We start from the raw sequence: 23,770 nt of genomic DNA, 5'->3' as shown, positions 1-23,770 counted from the left end.
AAAACGTGTTTCTCTAAACTCTAAAGACTGAGCGGAAGCCTATGCGTTAAAAACTTTCTGTTTTGGAATAATATATATTTTGCTGTAATAGCTTAATTCGCACCTGTAGAACCTGACGAAAAATAAAATGATTGATTGCATCATGTTATTTAACTAAACGCCTGGTGAACAGCCTCATTCAATTTGCAGCATATACCGTAGGCCTACTGTATATTTTTCTTTCATATTATTGCAGAAATTTTTGGATAGGCTGTGTCAAGAAAAGAATTGCTGTTATTTGAGTTTATCATTATTGGACTTTTTAAGTGTTTTACTGAACTCAGCAGAAGCTACAAATCTTGAAAAAAAAACATGACACAAAAGGTACGGTAATGTAAGTATATGTGAAGCAAACTACAGCGCCTTGCATGCTTTCAATTATAATTTGTCATATAAAAACTCTTGATTTTGAGTAACTTTCGAAGGAAATCTACCAATGTTTCTTACAGATGCAACCTATTTCGTCCCCTGAACACTTCGTACCACGATATCGTCCCCTGAAATTGGAGTACAAAGTGTTCTGGGGACGAAATAAATTGCATCCATTTAACACTATTTTACTTATCGGTAGCGTAGTTACACACTATTCAAATTTAAAGCAGCTCATAGAATGGCATTGCTTTTTTGTTGCTTCTGGCTGGCAATAACTATTTTGTGGAACTTTTGTATTTGTATGTATGTTATCACAATAAAAAGTTCATGCATGATTTTACATTTTGCGAAGAGAATTGTTGAAGTGTATGAGGTCACGCTCGAGTGTAAGGTAACCAATAACCACAGCCACAGAGATGAGCATCTCAAAATGAGCAAAAGAAAGCACATTTTATTGACGTTATAATGGTTGATTTGTACTACCTCAAAACATTTACTAAAATGTAAAGCACTACCAACTTGCTGAAATGTTTTAACAGCACAACTGTCATCTTTTAAAAAAAATATTATTATGTAAGGATTAACTGTGTTGCAGAAGTCTAAAGCAAAGCAAAGAATAATGCAAAAGTTTTCAAAGAAGTCTGAAACATCTGCAAATGATAAAGAAGTTTCAGATGTTGAGTCGTCTTATGAAGAAGATGAATCTGATGATCAAGAAGGTATTTTTGATGAGAACGATACATCTGATGATGAAACTGATGACAATAATCAAATGGTGATTTTTCGTTTTGCTTTCACAGTCTTGTAGGTTTTTGTAGTGGCTATTGATACCACAAAAGGAACCATAGCACTCTTAGCCTATGATTAGAGAGTCACTTGCTGGTTATGTGTTTGTGTGTGTTAGGGTGGCTCTTAAAATTGAGTTTTTGAATTTTGCTTGGGACACCCTTGCAAGTGGTGAGGTTGTCAGAAAAAATAACTCTTGCAAATTTTTTTTAAATTTGAAGTTGATTTAGAGGTGGCCCTCCCCCCCTAAAGTTCTGTGCCCTCCCTCAAAATACCAAATCTGCATATCTCGAAAACCACTTCAGCTAGAGATACAGTTTTTGTGTTAAAAGATGCAGAAAACATGGTTTTCTATCTGCTTTCTGAACATTGAATGCATCTACCTTGAGTAGAAAAGCAGTTATTTAGAAAAAACGCATTTGACCAAATCTTGATTTTACAACCTTTTTTGTGACCACAAAACCGTGTACAAAATTTCGTTTTTTTTGTCTTAATTTTTGCACCTTAGAGGGAACACTGGTAACGATATTCATTTCAAAATGTAATTCTGGTCAGTACTGGAAGAAGCGATATTATCGACAATATTTTACATATTGCCTTGCGTATCGTGACAGGATGTCTGCGACCTACACCATCGGACAATTTCCCTGTCCTTGCAGGCAACCAACCAACTGAGTTTCGTCGCGAAGAAGCCATCCTGTCTCTTTCTCGCCGCACTACGAACCCCAACCACTTGCTCCACTCAAGTCTCTATGAGTCTATGAGCGAGCAATCGAGCATCCTCGGCAACTGAAATCGAGACAACCATTTGTATGTGACGCACAACTCCTGATAATGAAAACCGCTGAAGACCAATCCATCAGCGCGACTACCTGGGAGGACAACAAATGGAGCTCAGAGTGGAAGAAGAACTTCTCAAGACTCTAAAGTTGTATCTCCGACACCAGCCCCCATCCAACCGGAATGCATAATTTGCCAAGGAAGGCCTGGGTGCGGCTCAACCGCCTGCGTACTGGGCTAGCCTACAGGAGTCAGACTATTCCGCTCCAACATGCACAAATGGGGGATGGCTCCATCCGCAATCTGTGAGTGTGGCAAAGAGGAACAAACCACAGACCACACCATCTGTAACTGCGCCAAATGGGGTGCGTGGTCTGCTTGAACTGGATGACGAATCAATGGATAAATGGACGAATCAAAGGATTGCTGCTCGACACTTGCTCAAGCATCTAAACCGCATTGCCACTGCCCAAGAGTGGTAAAAGACAGAGCCCTTGACCCCTGGAGTAACAAAGAAGGTTTAAACGAAGAAGAATCGACAATATTGTTCTTGTTGGAATTTGGAAACAGTTTCCTGTGTTCAGTAACAACTTGCAAAAGAAACTGAAGTTGTGGCTCATCTTCAGTTAAGATTTTGTTAAAATCCTGGATTAGACTTAGAGCAACTCCTCTCTCTGCTCTGTCATTCACTACTGAAAGTCCCTTCGCCATGTGTAAAGCTTGAATAAATGCACCATCTTCAGTCCAATGAGCAAGATCCTTTGAAAGTATAATTATTGCTTCATCTTCACCCAACAGCTGAAGAAGCCATTTTGAATTAGAGGTGTAATATAATACTGTTCTACACCCTTATTGCTAAGAAACGCATCTACTTTGATGCTTGGTCTCCTTGGTGGACGTTCTCCTGTTTCATCTAACATGGTTGCCACCATTAGCTTTTTACTTTCCACAGACAATCAAGAGTCAAACAAGGCTAGTCCAACCATTTCTTCGGACAGATACCATGAATGCAAATCAAGCTTTTTGCATAAATCGCCTTCGCCATCCAACAAGTGCGATGCATAGCACCTGAAGCTGGAAAGCGGATTCCACGCTCAGGAGTTTCTCCAAGGAATATGATAAAAAACGGTTATTTTAGCTATGCATGAATGCATAAAAGTTAAAGAATACTTATTTCGTTTATTGCTTTACCAGTTTTACAGGTTAGTTTATGAACTTTGTTAATTGAATAGGTTGGGCCACAATACTTGTTTAGCACTGTTTTGTGCTAGAATACCGAAAACAGGTTTTTTCTAAATAACTGCTTTTCTACTCAAGATAGACGCAATCACTGTTCAGAAAGCAGATAGGAAATCATGCTTTCTGCATCTTTTGACACAAAAACCGTATCTCTAGCTCAAGCAGTTTTTGAGATATGCAGGTTTTGTATTTTGGAGGAGGGCGCAAAACTTTAGGGGGGGAGGGCCACCTCTAAATCAATTTGAAATTCAAAAATTTTTTACAGGTGTTATTTTTTCTTACAACCTCACCTTTTAAAAGGGTGTCCCACACAAAATTCAATTTTTTTTCATTTTTTGCCAAATAAGAGCCACCCTACGTGTGTGTCTTTTTTTTTTGCAAGCAGCACTGCTGATCCCTATTTTATGTTTTCTAAGCTGCAACTGTTTCTTGAGAACAATATTGAAAAATAATACCTGTTCTTCAACAATGCGCACAAGCTGACTTGATAGCGTTTGGGTTGTTCCAAATTGACTCGCATAGCTTTAGTTCAGTTGACCATAGCCCCAAGAAGGGCCGTATGCATTTCTCTCTAAAGCAGCGTACTGGTAATAATTATAAAACAAATCAAAGACTATAGTTAAAGGGGCACCACTCCACAATCGACGGTTGGCTTAGTGGTCACATAAAAGCCCTGGTTTTTGGCAAAATACTTGATTATACAAAACGGCTCTTAATCTCTTTATGTGTTGTTGCTTCCAGCTGCCTGTTGCATTACATTTTCAAATAAATACAGTGGGCTGGGCCCCAAGTAACATTATGATTATTTTATTCTATGTTTACCTGAGAAACTACTGTTGCCTTTAACAGTAACTGTGGCCACTGCCTTCGAAACAAACTTAAAATTTCCAAAAAGCACTCAAAACAGTTTGAAATATTTCATATTAACATCAATAAATTCAAATGAGATTGATGTTGTTTATAGCAATAGAATAGTTACAGTTTTGTAATTTATTTTTATTTAGGTAGATTCCGATGCTAGTGATGCCAAGGACAAAAGTGGCTCAAATAAAGACTTGGAAGAACAACTGTCTGAACCCAAAACTGTTTTTGGCAAAAAACTCAAAAGTGATTATATATTTTTATTCCCATGATAGCATTTTGCTGTTTTTATTGTAGGAATAAGCATTTTTCTATTCTTTAAGATTCAAACCTATTCCTGAATATCAGATCCGATTCGATGCATTTAAGTCAAAGAAAATAATGTTAAGGTTTTGTTTGTTGCAATAAACCTTGTCTATTAAAATATAAAGTATATATATATTGCATAAGGGTCATTCCAGCTCAATTCACCCAGTGCTGTTAACACCACCATCACCGATTTACATCAAATTTGGTTTGTGGTTAGGTTTTCGGCAAAAACGCATAAATTTTAAATTTTATCAAAATCCGGCCAGTGGTTTTGGAGATATGGCCCTGTGAAATTTCGTATTTTGGGGGAAAATTGGGGTACCCGGCTTATTTCAAAATGCCATTTCTCAGCAACCACTGGGTGTATTTTAATGAAATTGGTGTCATTTTGCAGGAAATTGGTCAAGGATTTCATTTCTGCGGTTAATTTTTAAAAATAAGCATGTTTAGGGGTAATGACCTTTTGACCTTTGCTTTGACCTTGATTTTGACCCTGTGGATCACGTGATACAAAAAACTTGTCTACATGAAAAATATTCCTTGATACCATCTCTATAACATATGAAAAAATGGGAGAGGTAATATTTTTAGTTTAGCCATAGTTTTCATTCAAAGAGGACGATATCTGTGAAATTTTCATAAAATCCGGTTAGCTTAAACCTTATATTGTAGAATAATTCTTGCTGCTCTTGCAACAACAGTGTACCAGCTTCATTTTTAATATGAGAAATTGATTTCGCCATACTGTTATAGCATGGTCAGTCTGATAAGGAATATCGTTATCCATAGGCGCCGAGTTTTCAAAATAGCTGGGCGGGCGAACACATACTGTCACATCATTAAGGTTATTTTGTGCGTTTTACAAAAGGGCGATTTTGCTAGGTAGTTGGGCTAGCCTAGTTTTACATTTAAGTCTATGTCTCCTCTAACACGATTTGGAAACAAGTAATAAATATAATTGGTACGCAACAACGTCTGGTCCTGGTAATTCCGTTCCGCATATTTTTTGTGATTGGTATGTGCGGGTTGCGGGACGAAACTTGCGAGTTTAATATCAGTGACGTAACAAACACAACTGTGATGATTGAGACGGCAAATTTAGAGCATTTTGGCAGCAGAGTTAATTGATAATAACGTTGTTTAGGAGAAAATTACTCCTTTGAAGAACAATGCTACAGTTTTTACACCGATTTAACATCTGGCGATGTTAAAACGATGTAAAAGCAGTGGAAATTGCGGTCAGACTTTTGCCGCAAATGAACTTCCTCACAGGTTTGCGCAATTTACTTGATTTATAGCACTGGGCTACCAGTAGCAGAGTGGAGACAAACGGCGCAGCTGGACACTTTTGCTCCTTTAACGGCGAATCAACGTTGTTTGACGTTGCATGAATGTAACAATAGCAATAATTGACAAAAACTAATCGCTTAATTAGTAGGTCTAGTAAGGCCCAACATACAAGGAATTCAATTTTTCAATGTCAAGCCTGACCGGATTTTGAAGCTTGCAAAGAAAAATTGAAAAAAAGATTCTCGTTGGCAAAGACAATAAAAGGAACACTAAAATTCCATAGATTTGTTCCGATTTCTGAAACAAAGTTATTCGCGTACAAACTCAGTGCTCAAAAAAATCTGCCTGAAATAGTGTCAGTGAGATGAAGACCTTGCACTTGAAGCATTGAATGAACCTATCAACATCGCAAAACAAACATATGTGTGCTGACTGCTGTATACAGTGGCGTAGCCAAGGGGGGGGGTTTTGGGGGTTACAACCCCCCCCCCCCTTTGGCATGCGTGTGACGTCACGATATTGAGAATGATGCTTTCCGTCTAAAAAAAAATTGCCAAATTTTTAACAAAACTGCATTAAAAGAGCGAGTTTTGCCAATACCAAACATTCAAATATCTCAGCCAGGAATTAGCAACAAGAAAACATAGAGACTTAGCTTTATTTCCGAAAAATGCTGAAAAAAACATGATCTTATCCTTTCGCTATGCCACCGGACAGCACCATTTTACAGGAATATTCATACCCAGATTTTTATTGAAAATGCTCTCAGAATGCACCAAATTCAAAGTAATTTTTCAAAATTTTCTGGGGGAGACCCCCCAGACCCCCCGCCGCTGGGTCGTCAAAACCCCTCCCATTCAAAATTCCTGGCTACGCTACTGGCTGTATATATGATTATGAACCGTGGATAGGTTTGGTGAAAGACATTTCTGATGAGTTTGGAGACTATCATGTAAACTTTATGCATCCTCATGGTCCAGCCAGAATCTTCTACTGGCCTACCTCTGCTGATAAACGCTGGATCGATATTAATAACATTGTTCGTAACATTGAAACTCCTTCCATGATTGCATCTGGCAGATGTCATTACACTATTTCCAAAAACGATACAATTAAACTTCACAGGTTGTGTAAAAACTGGTCAGCTCAGTGATTGCTGTCTATGGAAAACTTTCAGAACCTAACATTTTGTCTGTTGTGTCTTGACTAAACTGTGTCATTTAACTCATTTTTATGCAGTATTAATTGGGAGCGTTTATGTATTACATCATCAGAATTTGAGATATTTTACCCCTTCCCCCATTTGCCATCATTTCCCAATGTTATAAGCTTATTTTACAAAAAAACAAACACCCCTCATCATCATTTTGGACCCATTCTTTCTGATGATGCAATGTGCATATCGTTCCATTTGTACATACCATATATGCTATTTTTGAAGGTGATTTTAAAAAAATTTGTTGAAAAATCATGAGACATGCAAACTTTGAGTGAAAACTATGGCTAAAATAAAAATATTACCTCTCCCATTTTTTCATATGTTATAGAGATAGTGCCAAAGAATATTTTTCATGTAGACAAGTTTTTTGTATCACGTAATCCACAGGGTCAAAATCAAGGTCAAAGCAAAGGTCAAAAGGTCATTACCCCTAAACATGCTTATTTTTGAAAATTACCCACAGAAATGAAATCCTTGACCAATTTCCTGCAAAATGACACCAATTTCATTAAAATACACCCAGTGGTTGCTGAGAAATGGCATTTTGAAATAAGCCGGGTACCCCAATTTTCCCCCAAAATACGAAATTTCACAGGCCCATATCTCCAAAACCACTGGCCGGATTTTGATAAAATTTGAAATTCATGCTTTTTTACCCAGAACTCACACACAAACCAAATTTGAGGAAAGTTGGAGATGGTGGTGTTAAAAATTTCATTTTTTTTGGGTGATTTGATGTGGAATGACCCATAACAGTGTTTGTGACCTTCTGTACTAGGGTGTAACGCTCCGACCAACTTACTTGTTGGCTAGTTATTGTGGTTTGCGAAATGACCTAACTTGATCAATGGAAAAAAAAATTTGGAAAAAAAATATTGTTTAAGCAGGCCACGCTCCCCGTTTTTGTTGCGAAATCCCCATTACCCCACAATTTGCTATATCTCGTATTCTGGTGGAGATAGAGAGCTGCTTTTGCCACCAAAAGATGCAGAATACCAAAGTTTCTATCCGACTTATGAACATGCTACAGCCCTAAAACCTTTACTTCTTTCTATAATTGAGAAAAACTGTTTTGAGAGTAAAATCTGTCATTTTTGAAGCAAAATGCTTGTATTTCAGATCTTGGCTTGCACGATTGTCATTCAGTCATTAAAAACATAACCTTTATAAATCAAACTTGTAAGCTGTATAAGAACAGTGATGTTTTATTCAATAATGAGGCAGGAAACAATCAACACAAAACTATACAATACATGCTAGACCAGTGGTTCTCAACCGGGGGTCCGCGAAAGTTTTCGAGTTTTCAGCATGATTGATAAATTACGAAATTTAAAAATTGTTTGTGCTTTGTTTATGTATCATATTAGCTTACAGTGATTCTCAAACTGTAAGTTGCAACCCACTGGTGCGTCGTTTAAAATTGCAAAGAACATTGCACAAAGGTTTGATTTTTTAACTAAAAAATATCATATAAATGACTTAAACCTTTTAATAAAGCAATGTTGGCTATGTTCAACTTAATTCTTTTGAGACAGCAGATTGTTGATCAATGATTAACTTGGAAATGCAACTCACATATTTTGCAATGACTGTGATTATAACGAATTAATATTGATTACAAATGAAAAAAGAGAGAAATTCTTTGTAACGGTCACAAGTATTCTATTAACTTTTAATAAAATTTATAGAAAAACATCCTCAGCATATAGATTACTGATGTTTGATCCTGTGTGCCAACAAATTATAGCTCATAAGTCATAACATAATTTCATCAATCGTCAAGTGCGTTGTGAATTCAGCAAATTCTTCTCAGTGTGTTCCTTCGAAACTTATATAACATATGATTCCATAAGGAGACGCGATATACCAAAATTTCAAATAGAAATTGTTAGGGGTCTGCGACTGCTTCGAAGGCACCAAAAGGGGTCCCACCAAGACAAAAAGGTTGAGAACCACTGTGCTGGACAAAGTACATTGTCCTGTTAATTTCTCATTGCGAATAGTATGCATTGTTAATGTAACTCTTTGTCTTTATGTCAACATCACTTGTGTCACGAATTTTTTGCTATTAATTGTTTCCTTCATGTGGCCTATCAATCGATCACAAGAAGTATTGTTGTTTCGAAACACTTCCTAATCATCCTTACTCCCTGGTGTCAGATATAGTGAAAATGCAGAAGTTGCATCCATAAATGCCGCCAGCGGACGGTTTGACCACAACAGAGCTTTGGTGTCTGCTTTATTTGCTGTTGAAATCCTAGATACATCAATGTTGGCATGCAGTGCACCCAACACAGCTGTCTTTGGGTTCGGCCATTTCTCACTGTGGTCAATGAAGCATTTCTTCGCTGGCTCAGAAGCATTACATGCTTTCATGAAGCTTCTCATTTTTAAGACAACTGATGAACCTTGTACGGCACTGGGATGCAAGTCTTTTGTCTGTTAATTTACAAACATTAGAACTCACAAGGTGTGATGATGTTGAAGCAATTTCCTCTTCACTGCCACTCATACACTCAAATTCACTGGATGATGACTTTGGCATTTCCTCTTCAAAAGATGTCTCTAATTCATCACTGTTACCAGTAAGATCAAAATCATCACTAGCGTGTTTATGGCAAGTTCTGAGAGTTCTGTTTTGTATTTGCTTCAAATGTATTTGCTTCAGACAGCCACATCAACACCACCAATCACCATGTTACGTTCTGAGCGCTGATCTAAAAGAAGTCTTAGCTCTTTTGGATGAACTCTTGAAGACATTGGACAAGAGCAAATAACCTTTGTTCTCCAATGGTCTGTGCACTGTGCAGGGGCGAAATGGCCTGTTTCGGCTAGTCCGATTCGGCTAGTCTAGTATATACATTTAAGTAATGCTGAAAGAGTTTCTATCACAGACATATTGCTGAGTATATTTTGATGTGATATTTAACACCAGCAGTTTTAAAACCTGAGGTAATTACTTAACCAGCTTAAAAAGCATTATTTTGGTGACCTGGCGAAAATTCATCATTCGACTTCTTACATCTTTGTAATCAATTTTGAGATAAACATCATAAAATTTTGTATACCAGTGCACAGTGCTGTACATTGGTGAAGGAAACTTGTAAAATTATACTGATTCAATTCTGTGAAAAAGTTTGAGAACAACAATACTGTCTTCTGTTCAATGACTGTACTAGTTACACAGTTGTGAGTTTGAATAAAGGCTATCTGTAATGGCTGAATGACATTCATCTAAGCCATGACCTGAAATACAAGCATTTGGTTACGAAAGATGCAAATTTTACTGTCAAAAACAGTTTTTCTCAATTATAGAAAAAACTAAAGGGTTTAGGGCTATGGTACATTCATAAGTTGGATATAAACTTTTGTATTCTGCATCTTTTGGTGGCAAAATTAGCTCTCTACCTCCATCGTGGGATGAAATATAGCAAATAGTGGGGTTGTTGGGGTTTCGCCACAAAAATGGGGAGCGTGGCCTGCTTAAATGATTTTTTTTTTTTTTAATTTTTTCCCCCTTGATCAAGTTAGGTAATTTTGCAAACCACAATAACTAGCCAGTAGCAATTTGTAAAAAAAGTGTGTAAAGTGTTACACCCTATTCTGTACCCTTTCCTGTTACTGCAAAACTTTCCAATTTAAGGTTGTAATCTTTAATTGACACAAATGTATATTTTTTTATGTTCAAGGATGTTAAATTATATGACTATCAGCTGCTTTTCAAATTCTGATCTCAAGAATTAGCCAAAAAAGTTCATAAAATAAACGCAATGAAACTGCTCATTGAAATTCTAAATCATGTAATGACGAAACCGGTCAAATACTCAGATCACCCTCCTGCTTATTCTTACAACTCCACTGGAGAACCTTGAACAAAACTTAAAATTTAAAATGATTAGTGATAAAGTATCAAAAACGGATTACCTGTATCAACCAAATCATATTACTTGGTATTTAGGATTCGAATCAATTTAGTATTCCAAATTGGAATATGTATATATTGTATATAATTTCACCCAGAAACACAACTTTACCAAAAGAAAATTGCTAAGTTTTCTCTGTAAACCTTTAAAGGTGAAGTAATAGGTTAGGAAGCTAAAGCTAGCTAAATAGGTTAATATTGTTTTGGGTGGTCAATATACACTTACGAGCCTTTGGGACTAAAAGTCCCTTTACTAGCCTATGTTGCAATAAAACGACAGATTTCATTTATAACATTGTGTATATACTTTGAATTATTTTCAGAAAAAGAAGCGGTTACAGTATTGTTTTCCAACATTCCTGTTGGAATGGATGATGCCAGTGTTGTGGAGTTTTTTAGAAGTAAAGGGATTGAAGTTCATGGATGCAGAGCAAAATATGAACAACAGTATGGTGATATGCATTATTTAAAAGTTTTTCTGGTGACCATTTGCAAAGGTCAAGTGTTTTGCTTTCATTTTGAATAAGCGTAGAGTAGACAAAGAACACAGTTTCAAGTTTTTACGGCATTTCTCCTTTTCAATATCTTATTTTAATTTGTTATTTTATTGATATCTAGAAGTTATGTAATTTTATTAGCGTCAATCAAGAACCTAAGCCATGTTTGGATGATTTGAATTCATTGCTTGTTGATTTAAGTCACTTTTTTCATTTATCTAATAGTTGGCTTGGAATAAGCTTTTAGCATCAAGAAATAAAAGTTTATAATACTGCTTTTCATGCCATTCTGTAAGTACTGTTTGCCACATAAAACGTTTTTATGCGTATTTTTTAGTTCTTTACATAATTTTTGCAAAATCATGATTTTTTCCAGGAAAATTTTTGTTGATGTTAAAGTGAAGGATTGCGAAAGGACCCTGGCTCTTGACGAGCAGTCGTGGTCTGGTTGTGAACTATCTGTTGAAATTGATGAATTGGAAAAAGAAAGAAAACAGAAAAGAAAAGGTACTTCACTTATTACACTGACACATTTATCCTCTCCATAAATCTGCTGGCTTATGCAGCATTCTCAGTAAACCTTTTATAAAGAAGTTATTATAAATTACGCTGATTAGTTTGTGGTGACTGGTGAAGTTATTTCTTCATGGATAAACAAAATCGTTTTTAAACCTTACAGGGGGGTCATTGTGCTCAACAGATTCTATTGAGGAGCTAAATCCCAAACCTCAGTACTGGAGAGAAGCTTGAATTTTGAAGTTTTCAATTTGTTTGAAATTGCCAAAATGATTAGGTTTTGCTGAGCAACTTTAATTGAAAATCCCAAGTGCATTTGAGTAGACTTGACCCGATGTGGTTGATTTTACCATTTAGGGTGGCAATATACGCAGTTGTTCACTGCTTCATTTTTTGAGTATATACAACACATCTTTTAGCTGACAAACATGCCAGATGTTACCACTATAATTTTTGTCGTAACAAGTATATCTACGAAAAAAATTGAGTTTATAGTTACTTAGTAGAAAAGCTGTTCATGTAGTTTACAACTTTGCACAACAACATATTGTCCTGTAAAATTTGCGTCTGTTGTTGACTTTGTATACTTCATTTTGTCTAGAATTGAAAACCCATAGAAGCCAAAAGGATAATCGAACCTTGTGTGTGAAAAACCTCCCCTTTACTGCTGTTGCTCAACAGATAGAGATGTTGTTTCGAAGAGTTGAAGATGTTCGCATACTTACAGACTATGATACTGCAACAAGAGGGTAATATTCTAATAGAATGTGTTCGTTCTACGTAACTATGACTTTCAGAGAGTGAAGTATGGGTAATTGGGTATAGTACCGTTACAAAATTATCTTACGAAGATAAAATAACCTTTAAAGTTGCAGAGGTAATCAAACCCACCATCTTACAGTTTCTTGGCATGTGTGCTGATCATTAAAGCTAACACCACCTGAAGGAGACTAGAAACAACATGAAGTGGAGACTAATTTGAATTGAAATAAAAAAAATTGCAACCTGATTTTTTTAATATGTTGCACGAAGATGTACAAGCAAAAACTCAATCCCTTGAGCAATTCACAAACTCATGGGTACCAGAAAAAGAAATACGTATTATATAAACTTTTTGTATTTTTCCAGCATTGCGTTTGTTCAGTTCGATACAAAACAAGATATGGAAAATGCACTGGCCATGAAAAACAGTTATAAACTTGAAGGTCGGAAGTTGCGGTTGGACCCTTGTGGTAAAGAATCAAAACTCCGTAAACGAGAACACAACCCTGAAGCTGATGATGCAAGAAAGAGGGGGCGGTTTTGGGGGCGTCGGTTTGAAAGGGGGAGCGGAAGAGGAAGAAGTTTCGAGATGGAAAGGATGAAAGAAATGTGGTCTTCAAATGACAAGAGTTTCGGAAGAGGGAGGGGAGCAAGCAGAGGAAGAAGTAAAAGAGGTGAGTGATTTGGTTTTGGAAGAGGACGTGCCGGCACTAAAGGTTTGTTTTCCGATACTATTGTTTGCAACACAATTTAAATTTAAACCTTTCTGTGCCTTATACTGCTCAATCATGAAGCTATTGTTTTTCATCTCTTTTAAATCATCATTTGTATAGATAAGATAGCAGTGATAAATATCCAGGGATATTTATATTTTGCAGGGCTGCAAATTATAAATATCTAATTAGTTTCATTTTGAATTATACCAAGTTTGACTTCATTCAGATCACTGCAAAGAAATGCACAAACATTTGTTAGCGCGTATAAAAGCTGATAAATCTTCATCTCACGTCGCTTCAACGTGTCAACAGGTCGCGGTCGAATGAGGGCTACCCAGTGATATGGGAGATTGTCATCTTCAGCTCTATGTTCTGCCCAAGTGGGGTATGCACAGTTTGTGGAAATAGTTGCTCGAAACCCACCGACCCTGGCCATAGGCGTCATTTCAGGGGTGCGAAGGGTGCTTGAGCACCCCAAAATGAAAATCTGAGGTAACAACATAAATGCGAGAGCACCCCTGGGCCCTGGTTTGCATACAAAATACACCGATTCAAATGGAAATTTGCATTGCTAAATAACGTTTTTTTTTTCTTTCTTGAAAGTCGTTTCACCAAAGCGCAATATTTTCAGTGTTTTACATTTGTGGGTGGCACGCAGCGCCACACATATCAAAGGCAGACATGATTGTACTATTGCGTAACAATTAAGCACAAACACGCGCACTGCGTCAAGAAGTGCTGTTTTCTACTCAAACGTCTACAAAAACATTCTGCAAACGGCGTCAGATGCAATCGTTAGCCGTTTCCCTTCTTCATCATACCGAATGGCAGACTTGCTACTAGAGCTGCTAGAGCAGTGGTTCTCAACGGGGGCGGTACCGCCCCCCAGGGGGCGTTTTGATTTTGTAGGGGGGCGGTATGATTATATCGGCTCAAGGGGGGCGTTTTGATCATTAAGGTGCATTCTGGTTTAACCCATCTACCGCCCAGCGTAACGATTTTGTCAAAGAGCTCGCATCTTCGTGGTAGCATTTCCTACTTAATACCTGGTGGAAAAATGGTTTAGCGGTGTTAATCTGCTACATACCAAACAGCGAAACCCACTTGACATATCCATAAGAGGTGATCTTCGAATGTTTCTCACTGGCTTTACCCCGGATGTGAAGAAACTGGCACTTTCTCACCAAGCCCAAGGTTCACACTGACTACCAGTAGCCTAGGCCTATAGCCTACTGTTTTCATGCTGGCAAATATATATTTGCTTTTCGTTAAATAAAGTCACTAGTCTCTAAAACCCTTACAGCCTGTTTCATCCTAAAAGGGGAATCATCAAAAGAGGAATCATCAAAAATCTATTTGAATAAGGACCTTCTGATAATCCCCCTTTTAGGGTAAAACAGGCTGTAAAGGTTTTAGAGATTGGTAACTAGCCTATGTTTGATGTAATTCGTTCTGCTTGGCTTTTTGCTTGGCATTGAGCACTTTTTGTAGTATTGATAGTAAGTTATTCATTGTTTTATATTTGCTTTTTGTAATTAATCGATTTTGTTGGGGGATGGGGGGGCGGTAATATTTTGCCAGTTTATGAAGGGGGCGTTGGGCCAAAAAAGGTTGAGAATCACTGTGCTAGAGAATCCCACAATGAAAGAAGCCGATGTTACGAAAGTAAGCAAATTTTATGATGGTGACTGGGAACGCAAGGATTTGCTGCGTGAACGCAAACAGTGGTTCGCTTGTTGCAAACGTGACGGTGATGTTGTGACAGTGAATACGCTAAGTCAGAAATTCATTGCACAGCCGTCAATGGTCGATATAATGCCAAATATATATGCAGCTTTGGTAACTTACATTGTTATGCCGACTTCTTCCTGTGAAGCCGAACGTTCCTTTTCGTTATTACGACGCTTGAAGACCTACCTTCGCAGCACTCAAACGCAACAACGACCGAACAATTTGGCCGTTACAGGTAGTCATCGCGAATTGGCGGAGAAATTAAACATGGAAGAACTTGTGACGGAGTTTGTTTCCAAGACAACGACCCGCAGAAACAAATTTGGATGTGATTAATTTATAGCAAGCCGCATTATAAGGCAGACGTGAACAAATTAAAGTCGAATATATTTCAATATTCAATGTAAGATCACTTTCGCCTCGCATGTAATACTTGTTTTCATTTCTATCTGATCGTTTGACATACCGCTGCAGTCTATTCGATTACACATACGACAAAATTATCTTCTTTTATGTTGATTCGACGTTTCATGACGTAGGCTAAACATGGTTGAATTTACTATTAGATTGAGTCATTTGTTTTAACATTTTCCATCGGTCAGGTTTTCAATTGATTAGCCTATATTGACAATTTTCATAAGATAACTTAGAGCACCCCTAATTTCGTCAAATTTTTTAAAAAAATTACGCCAATGACCCTGGCGAGAATGCTTCAAGCGGTGGATTGAAAGACTAAGAAAAAAGTGTTGGAGATTCATGACCATTACTTTTTCATTACGCTTTGTTTCTGCACTTGTTAGTCGATGTTGATATTATTTTCAATACTCTGGCGTTCGGTCAAAGAAGGCGATCGCCCTTCTTTTTATTGCCAACGCAGAGCACAGATTCAATAAATCAACCGCAAAACTTGTTGATACATTGATCACACGGAATATGAAACACCGACATTTGATTACCGTATATGATGGTTCATTCGGAGGTTGTCAAAAATATAGCTTTCAACTTAACTGTTTTGTTTTGTGACTGTTGCTTTAAATCTCAGATTTGTTACGTACACTTTGAAATCATTGAAGTTGGACGCAAAAAGGCTGAGCAACATTTTCCCGTGTTGCATTTTCTTATTCCGCATTTATTTTGTTGTGTCTGCATGAGTTAATAATATTGATTTTGAGTTAATTGTAATGGATACTGTATTCACATATAATAATAATAATGCTTGTTTTTATATAGCGCTATATCCATCTCAGAATGCGTTGCTCCTCAGCGTTTTACAAAGCAGACAGTGTCAATGCAGCCGTATAGAGGCGCAACTGAGTACATTATTACTCGAATCCATTCCATTGCTCAGTGCCAAGCAGGAATTAGATATCATTCGAGTCTGGATATTAATGACATCATTCTGTTTAGATTTTTCCATAGCAGACACATTCTTGCAAATAATTCTTTGCGATATTTGTGTAATGTCTGCTAATTAAGCTTCATATGTATATGACTCATCTCAAACAAAAAGTCAGATGTTGGTATCGAAACTAGCCGAAGAGGATATTCACAAATGGAAAACTATGTATCACTGTTGCCATTTTGATACGATGGTGTACCAGTGTACAGTTTTATTATTTTTATCTAAGGGAACGTTCAAATATTACGTAACGCTTTTTTTCCGAATTTTTGACCCCCCCTCCCCCATGTAACGCCAACGTAACGCTTTTTTCAGTCCCCCCCTCCCCCATGTAACGCTTTTTCACTACGAATTCAGCACAAAAAACTACCATTCCGTACTCGAAAGCGTTACGTAACGTTTTGCTTGAACCCCCTCCCCCCCGATGTGACGCTAACGTAACGCTTTGCATAAACCCCCCCCTCCCCCTCGAAGGCGTTACGTAATATTTGAACGTTCCCTAACAACATTCGTGGATAGTGGATCTTTCGCTTAATTTTTCATTCGAGTCTAGATACACACGAATTGTTTCATTTGGCTATTGTGATCGAACTTAATATTAAACCTTTTTTGTGCCAAAGAGGCAATGGTAACTTTTCCTTATTGTTTTTCTTTTGCCAGCTTAATAAATGGTATGTTGTATAATTTTCAGGCAAAAGTTAGGCTTGTGATTTTTTTCAATTGATTGCAATTTATAACTTGTGTATACATCCCATCGCATCATGGTGCTATTGAAAGGCAAGGTAAGTATTACTACACTAGTGTTACAGCAATTGACCAAATAGCAACGTTACGTTTGAAATTTGTCCATCAAAGCGCGAGCCCGTGCAAGCTAACGCGTATTAGTTCAATTTTTAGAATGTTTTCTGGACGTCATAAAATTTGTGTCGGGGTTTTACAGGGTGGAAAAAAGACCAAGACCGCGGTGGTGAAGCCAATCAAGAAAGCAAGCATTGCTGAAGAAGTAGAGGTGCGGTGTATGACAGAAATCCTGTCAGTTATTTTTGTTAGTCGTGAAGTTTGAGCACTTTGACAGCACAGACTCCACAGAGTTTCCACTTGAAAATACAAAAGAATGGTTTGAAATTGTGATATCATTATTCAAAATGTTGAAACGGTTCAAACTCTTCAATTCAACGCGTTTTTAGTAATCATTCAGATGACTTCATCTCGACTTTTTTTTAGTGTTAATTGGCTTATATGTGAAACCTTTCAAATCAATAAAAACGGTTCTACGTGCTTCTAGATTGGAAAGTTTCAGAAAGTCTCTTGTTATAGCCAACTTATAGGTTCGGTGCATGTGAACCACTGTGCTGACAGTTTAAAGTGATTCTCCACTTTTTATGGTTTCTTAACTCAGCCGATTGCCAGTCTATAAATTTGCTATTTTTACATTACTTCCACCTCCGGCAATGTTGAAGTGATGAAAGAATGGCAACTTTGGCAGCTATGTTAATTGTTTGTTTAAAAACATCATTTCGTTTTGCTACTATGCAGTAAACATTTTTTACACAAAGTATACAATTGCAGGAACCGAAATTAAAAAAGGGGAAAAAAGCCAAGAAAGTAGATCCAGAACCAGTGCAGGAGGAGCCAGAAGAAGTTGAAGAAGATTCTGATTATGAATTAGAGGTAAGTGCAATGTAACATTTCTGTCCAGTTGCGTGATAAAATGCCCTTTGGTTATCAATGTTTAGAAAATTGACAAAATGGCTTTTTTGTCGGTTTGTTTGGAAGGTTTCTTTCTCATCTAAACCTCCTGAGCTTTGTTCCCATAAAAGAAAAGGTTTTTCAATTGTAAAATGCATGCGGATGATGTAGGAATAAGCGTGGTTCTGATGAGCCCAATCGACTACCGATTTGCACAAGTCTTGCTTGATTGATTGGCAATTTGGCATCAGTTATGTTTCTTTTTCCCAACCACGTTTGAGAACATCGCACTGTGCTCTTGATGTTCGATTGTTCGTGGTAGGGTGTGTCTGGTGTGGTGCGTGTTGTGTTGCCATTTGTCGATCACAATGTCTTCGGCCACCTAACCTTCCCAAATCTTTAGCTGCATCAGTGAAAGTTTACGTTTTGTTATTCTAAAAGGAAGCAATTGGAGACATAAATTCTCCCGCTGAAGATATGGAAAATGACGAGGAGGGAAGTGATGAATATGAAGACATTGAAGACGACAGTGATGAGGTACAAGATGAGGATGATGATGAAAGTGAAGAAGAAATCGAGGTGATGACAATTAAATTTCATCTTTTTATGTTTATTCGTCGAGCTTATTCACTTAAAACATTTTGGAAACATTTTTTACAGATTCCTACTAAAAAAGGAAAGACGAAAGTAGTCGCATCAAAAGAGGGAGAGTCAGACAGCGAAGAGGAGCAAGAAGATGACGATGAAATCGAAGAAGATGATGACGTAAGAGACAATTAAATAATGTAAAAATTCTCGTAACGTTAACGTTTTGTACTTTTTTCAACTTGATTAAACCTTTTTCAACGTCCTTATCTTTTCTCAGGATGAAGAGATTGTAGGTGAAGACGAGGATGAAGAAGTAAGAAGTGTTAATAGATATATTTTTGAGAGTGTATGGTTTATTGTAATCACCCTTTAAAACTGCTGCGCTTTTGATGCATTTTTTAAAATTTAGCTTGAGCAAGGCTTTGATTTTGAGCTGCTGTATTTTGAGAACGGTAACTGCCAGAAAAAAACCAAAACATGAAAATTGTTGTATTGTTAACAATCTTTTGAAATATGTTCATAATTTTTTTTTTTCGAAAATGACTAAAATGTCTAAAAAACTACAAAAATTTAGCTTTTTTTGGGGATTTTTGTTTCCGTTTAGACATCTGAAAAAAATACTTAAACTGCGGTAAACTTCACCGCCAGATGTCAGGCTTTCCACACAGACGTTGTCACAGAGATGTGTTTTGAGCAGAAACAACCAAATGAACTTCACATAGCAAACAAATTAAAATTTTCCTATAGATGATTGAAAATTGCAGAAAAAATTCAAATTAAAACCTAGTATTTATTTTTCCACTTTTAGAAAGTATGTCTTCCTCTTTCTAAAAAAAACAAAGACTAGAGTTATGGGGATTGCAAACAGTGTGTATTTTATTTAGGGCTTGGGCTCTTTGAAGAGCCCTTGGCAGTTAAAGGGTTAAAGCTGTGGTCGGAAAACCGGAGTAAGATCCAAATTTCCAGATGTGATTTTAGGAGTTTGTTACTTGCAGATTTTCTAAGCATACACCTAAGAGTAAGAAAAGCGTTTTTAAGAGATACATGTTTGAAAATCTAAACTACTGGAAAAAAAAGAAAACTAGAATGTCTGTGACACGCGCGCTTCAGACGGCAATGTATAAATGCTATACCGCACTTTGTTTTGTACAAACTTATGCAACTTGTAAAAAAAGTGGCACGCAGTTTGAAGAGACGATGTACAAGTTTCTTGATTTAATTTGATGTTCTTATCTTAGATGGAAAGCGAGGAAGAAGTGGAACCTGTTAAAGAGAAAGTGCAGACAAAAACTAAAACAAATTTAAAGCGCAAGAAAACGAACGAAAATGAAAAACAAGCAAAAAAATCGAAAACAGAAGAAAGTAAGTTTGCGTTTTTTTACGTAACTGGAATTGGACTACTGAATAATTTTAAGTCCTACCACCAACATCAATAGGAATCTTATTTGAACACAGAGGTGCTGTGATTTTCTCCAATGACGATTTGCAATGTACACAACACATTTATGTTTCACCTGCTGTTTCATGTCGAAACAGCGGAACTTTCTACTAGTTTATTCTTCAACGCGATTTTTAAAGTGGTTATAAAAACGATACTGAACTTTTTCCAGGCGACACGATCACTGTGCAGTTCACGGATTTGCCGGAAGGTTTGAACGATTCCGATTTCAATAAATTCCTCAAAAGCAAAGGAGTGCGACCTGCAGCATGTCGCGCCAACTACGGGAAAGGGTAGGTCGTTGAAATCCTAATCTTGTGGCTTTGTGGGTCGAATGTTTCGTGATCAGTTTGATCACGCTATTACGTCAGCACACTGCTGAGAATGAAGTTTTAAGCTTATTCTGAAAGTCAAGAAACAAATCAACACAAGCTTGCTACGTTTAGGTATACGCAATGTAAATGAACGTAAATATAATATGCGATCCCTATACAAATGCCACCATAGAAAACAATAGCTTATTAGCTTGCTCATCAAACTGGTTTTCTAAACAGTGTTATATGTTTGTGTTATAAATGCTGATTTCATTATTCATTACCGTATTTTTTGTCAACACGATGGATTCTAAATATGTATTCTAAACTTTTTTGTATTGCTTCAGAAATGTCACTTCTGTCATCAGACGCTTCCGATCACAAACTTTTCGATAGAAAGCTTCTTTTTTGTTTGCAGAAAAGCATTTATTGATGTCAAAAAATGGGACCAATCAAAAGTTCTAGCCATGAATGATTGTGCGTTCAAGGGCTCCCGAATTTCAGTGAAAATAGATGAAAAAGACGCTAAAACTACCGGAGCTGGTATGTATCGTAGTTTCTTTTTCATATATCACCACACTGTCTTCTGTTACAGTTTTTTTTTAAAGTAAATTTTACTTTTCATATTACTGTATCTATGTCAATGCATAAACGCTTGTGCTGCAGAAGCCATTGCATACTCCGTTGCCGAGCATCGGCAATATGAACTTTATGTTCAGGCTTTTAGTACACGCTTGGCAACGAAGTATGCAATCGCTTCTGCAGCATAAGCGTTTATGCAAGGTTTGATCTACTGCAGTCCTGCGGCACCAATGAGAAAAGGCCGGTTAGTTTCTTTCCGCTGTCTGTACAATAGCAGAGGTGAGCGCTGTAATTGCTCATTCGTGGAGGTGTTACGTTTTCAATTATTTTATGCTGGTTTGACATCCTACTACAAAGTGCCAAATGCATGATTTGATTACTTTTAAAACGTTTTTGCAAAAAAATATTCGTTTTTAGCCCAAGATGCGCCACGAGACGAGAGAGACGCGTTGTCATTGTTCTGCAAAAATCTTCCCTTCGACGCAACCAAGGCGCAAATCGCCGAACTATTCGAGGGGGTTAAGGAAGTTCGAATTTTAACAAGCCGTGACACCGGGAAATCGAAAGGGTAGGTCGCTTTCGAAAATATCGAGTTGCGTTCACGCCCTCAATAGCGACCGGTTTGTAGCGCGCTTTACAATCTACGTGGAATTGCAGATTGTGTTTTATCGAATTCAATTCCAAAGAAGAGAAAGAAGCTGCCTACGCTCTGAAAGATGATCTCGAGTTGGATGGCCGCACTCTGTTTCTTGACTCCTGTGGGGGACGTCCCCGAGGAAATGCAAAGGCCAAAGAAGAGAAGGGAAACACTAAAAAGTCAGGCGGAAACAAACGTGAGCCTCTTGGTGTCTCAGTTGATGATTGGCTCAAGTCGATTATCAATTTAATAATTATTAATGGATAAGCTAATGCCGCGACTTCGTTTAGTCACTTTTTCCGTTTATAAAGTTCTTGTAAATTTGAAAGTCATGCCTACATGTTACTGATCAGTAGTTTTAATTTGCTATGACATGAATGCTTGATAATGCATCCATGTTGCCTTGTAGATGGCCACAACTATCTAATTAACGTTGTTTCGTGGATTTTGTTTTCTAAAAGTGTTAACGGAAATACTGTTACTGGATTTCCATGTCTTGTACAATTTGGAAATGGGGATCGTGACAAAAAGAGATTTTACGTAAACAAAACACATTGGTTTTCCAGTATTATAACCAAGGTTGCTATGTTATACGATTTTAAAATGGGCTTGCTTCATTCTGAGTAAGCATAACCTATGTTGAAAGACATAAAAATGTGTTTTGTTGGCTGCAGCTGGCAAAGTCCTCTTTGTGAAAGGCATTACTGAAGATATGACTACAGACGTCCTTCTAGAAAACTTTGATGGAGCAGTTGACGCAAGAATCCCTCAAGACAGAGACACCGGAAAAAACAGATTGTAAGTAAAAAAACTACATTGGTTTATCTTTAATTCAACGTTGTATAACGCTTGAATTGCTCTGATGGTATCGTAAAGTGCATTTTACTGCAACTTTTCATCTATCAAAACTCCACCACTTGAACCAACGTTGTTTCTCAGCTTCGGATATGTTGAGTTTGAATCCGAAACCGCAGCCACAGAAATGTACAAGAACTCCAAAGGAGGATTGGAAGTGGACGGATCTCAGCTCATCGTGGATTACGCCGCAGAGCGTCGGGAAGGCGGTGGAAGGGGTAGAGGTAGGATAGTCACTAGTCAGTGGTCACATTTCAATCATTTAAAGAGTGTTCGTAGGAAACGTAAGACTGTGTGTATCGCGTAGTTTAGCTTGCTTGAAAAAGATGCCAAAACGTTAATCCTGGAAGTTTCGCGTTCCAGTAGTCCAGTACTTGCTGAAGCTATGAAGCACTAGCACATACACGGTCACCGAGATTGAAGGTTTAAAGTTGCCGTTTGTAGCGTTATCAGTAAACGATCATCCGCCCAGCGGAAAGCAGTCTGTTATTTGACTGTCCATCCTTGCTTGACGGTACCGTTTTGTTTGACTTATCGTGTAAAAATATTGTCGCTGCACGATAGGCTCCAATGCCACATAGATGACAGAGGTGCGTACAAATTCATGTTTGCTTGCAGGTCGAGGTGGATTTGGCCGTGGGAGAGGTCGTGGCGGAGGCTTTAAGCGACGTGGAGGTTCTCATTAGATCGAGACTTTGGTGCAAAGCTATGAAAAGAAATCGTCATTGACATGGCAACTCTGGCCGACGAGCCTTTTTTACGTGACGTCACAATGGCTGGTTTTACTCATGGAGTGAACGACGTCAGAGGATTTTAATCCGTTTTGTGAGAGCAGCTAGCTTGTAACTCTGTTCAGGTTTCTCTTGCAAACTTCATGCTGCCGTCTTAACGCAATTATCAATGTTAGATTTTTCGGTCGCAATTAAATTATTTCCCTACTTTTAAGAATATGAACTTGCAAAACGGCATTTACTAAATGTGTCATATTTTTCAACTGGAGCATGATATACGACAGTCAACAGCTGTTCAATTGTTCATTGTGTCAACACATTGTACACTGTTTTCCTTTGATTTTTTTTACAACAATAATAATAATCAATAGTTATCATTGCCACCGCCGCGATTTTTAGCGTGCGCACTTCAGCTTTGTTGGCGCAAATTGACTGTGTTGAACCAAGTATCGTGTTAACATTTTTTCGCAAAATAAAAAATGAATTGAAATTTGTACT

General features: G+C 37.5%; 2 protein-coding genes across 3 annotated transcripts; both read left to right on the top strand.

The window, feature by feature from the left end:
- The first annotated feature begins 234 nt into the window (after positions 1-234).
- LOC145765280 (nucleolin-like) lies at positions 235-13,971 on the top strand. Of its 2 annotated transcripts, none has more exons than XM_082577082.1 (8): positions 235-363; positions 1,007-1,130; positions 4,221-4,323; positions 11,141-11,264; positions 11,691-11,821; positions 12,432-12,579; positions 12,959-13,266; positions 13,621-13,971. In XM_082577082.1, exons 2-8 carry the CDS (start codon positions 1,068-1,070, stop codon positions 13,647-13,649), a joined length of 906 nt encoding a protein of 301 aa, XP_082433208.1. In that variant the 5' UTR covers positions 235-363; positions 1,007-1,067; the 3' UTR covers positions 13,650-13,971. The 2 variants fall into 2 exon arrangements, with proteins under 2 accessions (XP_082433208.1, XP_082433207.1); XM_082577081.1 differs by having other exon boundaries at positions 1,007-1,186.
- A 970-nt stretch (positions 13,972-14,941) lies between these two features.
- Positions 14,942-23,768, top strand: LOC145765279 (nucleolin-like). The gene is made up of 14 exons (XM_082577080.1): positions 14,942-17,220; positions 17,379-17,447; positions 18,008-18,109; positions 18,569-18,706; positions 18,788-18,892; positions 18,993-19,028; positions 19,954-20,077; positions 20,326-20,446; positions 20,886-21,010; positions 21,467-21,617; positions 21,707-21,882; positions 22,361-22,484; positions 22,626-22,765; positions 23,160-23,768. Exons 1-14 carry the CDS (start codon positions 17,200-17,202, stop codon positions 23,225-23,227), a joined length of 1,500 nt encoding a protein of 499 aa, XP_082433206.1. The 5' UTR covers positions 14,942-17,199; the 3' UTR covers positions 23,228-23,768.
- The last annotated feature ends 2 nt before the right edge of the window (positions 23,769-23,770 follow it).

Source organism: Aplidium turbinatum, chromosome 2 (genome assembly GCF_918807975.1).
Source record: "Aplidium turbinatum chromosome 2, kaAplTurb1.1, whole genome shotgun sequence".
NCBI classification, from domain to species: Eukaryota; Metazoa; Chordata; class Ascidiacea; order Aplousobranchia; family Polyclinidae; genus Aplidium; species Aplidium turbinatum.
This window is presented reverse-complemented; position numbering and strand designations above follow the sequence as displayed.